The following is a 6,974-nucleotide window of genomic DNA, read 5'->3' on the forward strand; positions in this document are numbered from 1 at the left end:
ACTTGTTTAATGAAGAATATGAAGCATGCCTTCTTGTGCCACACACCCAAAGTGAGGTGTCCATCTCTAGAATATTCTCAATTATTCTAGGCTTATGACTATTAGGGTTTTCTAACGATTCTAATTAACTATACTTGAAACATATTCAAATTTAGCTACTAATATGTAAATTTGCACCATTCTCATGTAATAGTTAGTGGAAATGATCGCCTCTAATATGTCAATTTATAGTTAATTTTGTCGAATAAAATTTCTTATTTAGTTCTTTTTCGGAATTACTAAACTAATCCGAATTATTGCTAATAGCAATTTGGGCATTCTATTGACATGCTAATAATTCTACAATTTTTTTAATATTATATTACTTTTGACCAGTCAAAGATCTATTTAGAAATTTGTGCCGTGACTTTTCAAAGTTTGTGTAATCATTGCCATAGATTTTATTTGATTTTTCCAAGTTTCTGTAATCTTTTTAGGAATACATGTTTGACTCAGTCAAAGTAATTATTTTGTTTGACTTTTCAAAGATCTTGAAATCTTTTTAGAAATTCGTGTTTTAACTTTTCAAAGATTTGAGTAATGATTGCAAAAGATTCTGTTTGACCAAGTCAAAGATTGCATAATCTTTCTAAAAAGACGAGTTTGACTATTCAAAGATTTAGTAATCATTGCCAAAGATTACGTTTGACTCCGTCAAAGATTATGGTAATGATTGAAGAAGATTCTTGTTGACTTTTCAAAGATTGCATAATCATTACGGAAGATTACGTTTGACTTTTTAAAGATTTTGTAATGATTACGGTTAACCTAGTCAAAAATTCAGTAATGATGACATAAGATTTTGTTTGACCTAGTCAAATATTTTGATAATCATTACTCGTGATCTTTTTGAAGTTTGTGTAAGTGAAGTGTAGAAAACCCTATGTGCCACTTGTCATCAAAGGGAAAACCTTTATAGTTTCATTGTAACTCATAAGTATTTTCTCGTGTCAAGGGTTGGATCAAGCTTCCGGACTTTCGATTATGGCCGGTTCTCAAGCGATCCATGACGGAGGCGCGATCGGGACATTGCTGGGCACAATCGGATGCGCCAAGGAAAAAGGCCGGACGTGTAATCTAGCGTGTCTTAGGCATGTCCTCTTGCCATTGAAGACAAGCATTTCATATCTGGTTCGGTTTAGAGTTGGAACCACCCATTTCTGAACCGAACGCCCAATCCGAACACAATCGAGGTAACCTTTCATGACCAATTTACCATTGATGCGGGATTAGCTTGCCTCGGCTCCGCATCAACGACATATTGCACAATTGGGGTGATCATTCCACGGCTGGCACGTGTCCGAATACGAGGTTCTAAAGATACACTACGTTAAGCGAGCTTAGGATCAATTTATTTGTGCATCGAGAAAACGCTTGCGGTCAATTCACAAGCCAATCCTCGGTCTAGTATAGACCTTGTCAACATTGATTCGTAGTCGATGCGTGTTTAACGAGATCGATCCTTATTAAGTCTCGTACTCGGTTGAGATTACCGCAAAATTCGTGTCTCAACTAGACAATACTAAATTATAGTCACTCGTAAACAACCTATATCCAAACACTAAAACCGATCTTGTCTTGCTTGTAGGCAATTTTCTCACGATTGGTGAACTAGCTTTGTTCCCGAGTGTCCGCGGCATCTACCGTAGCTTGTCCGTGGTCATTACTTAGAGGGACCCTAAAATTGGGGTATCAAATGACTGCCTCTAAGTCTGTGCCATGCATTACGCATGCACATGAGCCATTTGTCGCACAAGCTAGAGGCGTAGGCACTCGTGATCGTAGCCTGCCCCTCGTGCGCATGGCATGACATGGCATCACCACAACGGCACTTGTGGCCATGTGCGGCCTCCTCCTATTGCGTGCCACCCACCAAAACGCTCGTATCAATGAGACGAGCTCAAATATGCAATTAAAATCAATTTTCATTGGATAAAAATTCTGAAAATGGGCAAAAATTGAAAGTTCCAACTATGGATTATGGAAAGCTCTCATACTACATGTGAGTCACTAAAAAACCTTATGACGACATCCCAAGATCTACATGGCTAGAATCTAGAAACACAGCAACGGTTTAAAAGGAATTTGTGTACCTAATTTCAAATCCATCTTACTTTAGGCGGAATCACGATGAACCGAGCTCAAGTTCTAGTCCTTTATCATCCTCTGTATCCCTAACTTAATGTGATAACCCACAACGACGCTAATCCGTATGCGTTCCTGATGTAAGGTTGTTATGAGTCGTTAGGGCTAAAGGAGGGATTTAACCGCTATTTATAGAGTTTCCACCTAGACCCTCTCATCACAAAGTGGGCTCAACTCGATCCACACAATGCCAAGCCCATATTAGTTTGTTTAATAATCCTTATATTTTTTATTATTAAACCAACCCCATAAACGGTAAATTACAACTTCAATTAATATAAGCCCGCATTAGAAAAATCTTATAGACTATACTGATTTTCTGTTTGGAGTTGCAAATTCTGAGCATTTGACAGATCTCAAAGAGAGGTTCACTTGATTATGTAAGTGAAACTTTGTTCTCCACAAAACTCAGAGCATTAGGAAAAAGGAAAGACACATTTCTTTTCCCTTCTAGACTGATGCTATCTTCATTAGCAGGTAATAACTCTAGCATAAGGAAGCGTTATTTCCTCTTGACAGAAGATATCTTGAAGCAAACCCCAGGTATGACCTCTTGCGGTGCCGCCTCACTCAACCAACGACATGCACCCAAAACTGGGATTTGAAGCCGCAATCAAGGCCATTGCTGAGTGGGTTCAGCCGAAATCGGCCATTAGCCACCTCATCTTCTGCTCCATGTCAGGCGTGGGCATGCCTGGCGCGGACGTAATACTTGTCAAGCTCCTTGAGCTCTCGGCTTCCATTAACAGGCTCATGCTCTACAATCTCAGCTGCTATGGATCCGGAACCGTACTCCGCATCGCCAAGGACATAGCTGACACCAACCCCGGGGCACGGATACTTGCTGTTCGGGCTGAGTCAACTTGCCTTGTATTTCAACCACCTCAAGGAGACCATCCCACGGCTTTAGTGAACAGCGCAATCTTGGGGATGTTGCAGTGGCTATGATTATCGGTGCTGCTCCACCGGGCACAACTGGTGAGCGGCCCCTTTTTCAAATCATCTCCACCTCACAGACACTCATCCTGGGCACTGACAGAGCGGTCGGAGGCAGTATAGGGAGCATGGCACCACCGCATGTCTAGAGCAGGTGGTGCCCACATTGGTTTGCTCCAGACTGGAGGCATGCTTGGTCAAGGCTTTTGGCTGGGCCACCGAGTGCGGCGTCGCTAGTGATCGGAACTCCATCTTTTGGGTCGTGCACCCGGGAGGCTGGAAGGTTCTTGACGAAGTGGAAGAGACGCTTTTTGCTGACGAATGAATGGACCAGAGCTGTGAGGCATGTGCTGGAAGAGTACGGGAACACGATGAAGTGCGAGCGTGCCCTTCTTTTTGAATGAGATGAGGTAGAGATCCATTGACGGAGGGAAGGCCACGACAGGAGATGGGCTCGAGTTTGGGGTGTACTTGGCGACCGGCCCGGGAATCACCATCGAGCCCATCGTTCTACGGAGTTTGCCACTGCCATCGCCGGTGAAGTTAAGTCGCTTCACCAGTGGGTCCATAATAGACAGATCAACGAGAGGAGGAAGAAGAAAGGAAAATGACAGGCTGACGGCACCGTCACTCTTGGAAAAGTGACTCTGCAGCCTGCACCACATTTTTTTTTTTTTTAAGGAAACGGGATAACTTGCTTGCCCGGTCTCCTTTGGATATCAAGCGCGCCGAAGAACTTAGAAAGAAAAAAAACACTGCTTCTTTCATTCTTGATCTCCCAACTCAAAAATTGTATTCAAATGGATTCTTTATCTTCTCAGAATTTACCGAGAAAGAAAAATCATATGTATTTCCTCCGGCTTGAATAGCTCGATAAGAACTTAAAAAACAGAACAACAGAAATTGAGAAAAGTACATTAGAAGTACCATAATTTGTGTACGGCGTTCATTTGAGTGCCATAACTTTCAAAACGTTTACTTAATCGCCATAATTTTCAAAAATCATTCACTTGAGTGCTACGTCGGAGCAAAGTCGTGCACTTAAGTGCTTCAAGAACTTTTTAGGCATGCCATGTCGCCTTTCCGACATACCACGTCGCCTTTTCGGTGTCTACAGTAACTTTTTCGACGTGCTACAATAACTTTTTTAGCGTGTCACGTTAACTTTCCGGCTGCCACATCAACATGGCACTCAAGTGAACGATTTTTAAAAGTCGTAGTACTTAAATGAACGTTTTGAAAGTTATGGCACTCAAGTGAATGCCATACAAAAGTTATGATACTTTTAATGCACTTTTCCCATAGAAATTAAAGGAAAAAAACTAACGCTGGCCCATCATAAACACTCAAGCCGAGACCCAGTAATCGAGGATCTAGGCGACGGCAAGGGCGTCGCTGGAGAAGAGGTTGGGCTAAGGGAGAGGCAGCCGTCGAGGTTAGAGTTAGATGGAGAGCCGCCGGTGTGGAGGATGGAGTTGTGGGCAGGAGGGTTTGCAGGCGAGAGTCTGTGCTGAGGCGATTGAGTTGGGAGAAGGCGGGGTGTTGAGCGACGACGTTGTAGAGAGAGAGAGAGAGAGAGAGAGAGAAGGGGGGGTTCTTGGAGGGACGGGGACGGAAACGTCGGTGTCGACGGGGATGAGGGTGGCGGATACGGGGAGAATCGAGGAGTTGATGGCGGAGTGGATAGAGACCTAGCGCTGGAGGCATCATGGACGTCGCTGGCTTGCTGGAGACAGGTCAATGAGAGGAGGAAGAAGAAATTAAAGTGAGGGAAGAGAGAGCAGCAAGAGCGTAGCTGAGGGGAGGGCGAGATGGAATCAGACCTGGGGCCACTCGTGCATACGTGGCATTTGATTAGTGGGCTCAAGTAAATTCAATCGATTGCCTGTCCGGTTGTCCATTCTTTTGCAAAACAAATCATGCGGTGCAGCTTGCACCGTTACAATTTGCTTATAACGGTGCCGTCACGTTAGCCGGGTCCTAATAATTTGGTTTGCTCTATCCTCATTGCTCTTCCAGGATTGGATGAGTGTACCTCTTTACTTCCCAGTTCTTGGTAATTGCCTCTTTAGTTCCCCGATGTCGGCTTGATTTGGTTAATTAGAGTTGAGGTTGATGCAAATTTGGACTTATATAGATGTATTTGGCAAAAAGGAGGAGCCTCGACCAGTTCGATTCCAAACTAAAAATTTGTTTGGAAGGAGAGTTTAATGAAACCATGTAAGCTTACTTTCATTTAATATAGATAAAGTGATCTAGAAAAGGATAAAAAAAAATTATTCCAAAATAGTGCTCGATCTTCATGATTTATCAAATGTCTAAGACACGAGCTGACTAAAGATTTTGTTCACGACATGATTAGACATTGAGATCTTATGAGAGTAAGTTCGGCTCTTTTTTTTTTTTTTGTGGACTCTTGAAGAACCCCCATAGAAGTAAGAGAAAATCCGTTCGCAGTAAATTTCAAACCACATACATATGAAACCGATGAGGATGTGGATTTTTCTTCTAATACGGTATATTTTTCTATTTTTCAAAAATCTCTGTTTCTTTTTTCTTCCTCCCCTTTTTTCTTCTTCTTCTTCTTCTTCTTCTTCTTCTTCTTAGTTCCCTTAGCCACCGTTGATGGGTTGCCCTTGGGGGATCCGACATCAATGGTTGAATGGCGACCACCATAGCATAGCCAACAAAGCCGAGGTCTCTCTCACCCGCATCACCCGTTAGCATGGGTGGGTCCGTAGCTCAACTCCCGACAGGCGAATGCAAAGCTCGAGCCTATTTTGCGTAACTGGGGGAAGGTCATCCTTTGCTCAAGTTGCATGAATTACTTGTTGGGCTTGTGTGCTACTTGAGCCAAGCAATTCCGAGTATGCGCACTATTAGAACAAGAACACGAGTTGTTCGAATTCGACTCGAATTGCCAAAGTTAGGTGAATCGAGCTAGTTTGGGTAATTGATTCACAAGACATGCTTAGTTCTTAAAGCATCTACTTTGGGCTAATTACTTGAATCGACGCTCTAGGATAATAACCACTCGGATCCTACGATCCTGGGGATTTATATAGTGGGCCTTGCAAAGGTGATCCATGGGCCTTGTAATTTTTTTTTATCGTGGCCTCACCTCTTTTGCATATTGTGTCGTCAGAGTTATTCCTTTACAAATAGCCATGAATTGTTCGGATTGAGGCTTGAAATCCAAAGTCAAGTGGTCAAAACAAATTCAACTATATGGCAATATATTTTTTTTCTAATAATGACCCCGCAAGTACCCGATTTTTTTTTTTATCTATTTTACGATCAAGTACACTCAAGTAACTGAAATTTTAAAATTTGGCTTAATGCGAGGCATTCTTCAAATGAGTAGCCAAGTCACGTGACATTGCCGAGGTGGCTTGCTTATCCAGCAAAAATTAATCCTAATGGCTCACGTGACTGGCTTACCATCATCTCTCTATTTATGTTTTGGGTGATGAGGAGAGAGATAGTGCTGACTTGGATAACGAACTTGGCGATTCACTATATATTTGTTGACGTGTGAATCGTTTCAAGAAGTCACAATGGATGGTGATGGTAATGTGGGCAGTTAGCGGCTATTTACCACGTCAGTGTGCAATGTGGCATTTTCCTTTCACAATTTTAATGGAGGTCTCACATCGGCCGGGCAAATGTACTTGATTGGAAAAAGAAAATCAACTACTCCATCATAAAATGGGAGGAAACGTAAATATTTGCTCGTTAACTTTTTCTTTGGCTAATTTGAAGCGTCTGTTGACCTCTCTCTCCCCCGATACGGGATCGAGGGCCTCCCCATTTCCAAAAGCGGCCACACCGGTGGTTAATAACTTGAACCACAT

At 42.7% G+C, this 6,974-nt stretch overlaps 1 protein-coding gene across 1 annotated transcript; it reads left to right on the top strand.

Annotated features, from left to right (window-relative positions):
• The first annotated feature begins 2,766 nt into the window (after positions 1-2,766).
• On the top strand, positions 2,767-3,445 carry LOC115730975 (chalcone synthase B-like). The gene is made up of 2 exons (XM_030661588.1): positions 2,767-3,054; positions 3,224-3,445. The coding sequence occupies exons 1-2, from the start codon at positions 2,767-2,769 to the stop codon at positions 3,443-3,445; spliced, it is 510 nt and encodes a 169-aa protein (XP_030517448.1).
• Positions 3,446-6,974: the final 3,529 nt, after the last annotated feature.

The sequence above is a fragment of the Rhodamnia argentea genome, chromosome 7 (genome assembly GCF_020921035.1).
Source record: "Rhodamnia argentea isolate NSW1041297 chromosome 7, ASM2092103v1, whole genome shotgun sequence".
Taxonomy (NCBI): domain Eukaryota; kingdom Viridiplantae; phylum Streptophyta; class Magnoliopsida; order Myrtales; family Myrtaceae; genus Rhodamnia; species Rhodamnia argentea.

Excerpts from the sequence above, each read along its gene's own strand:
- LOC115730975 (XM_030661588.1), top strand. The coding sequence starts at position 2,767 with ATGCACCCAAAACTGGGATTTGAAGCCGCAATCAAGGCCATTGCTGAG. Across the intron at positions 3,055-3,223 it reads GGGCTGAGTCAACTTGCCTT|AGCGGTCGGAGGCAGTATAG; the intron begins GTATTTCAACCA and ends GGGCACTGACAG.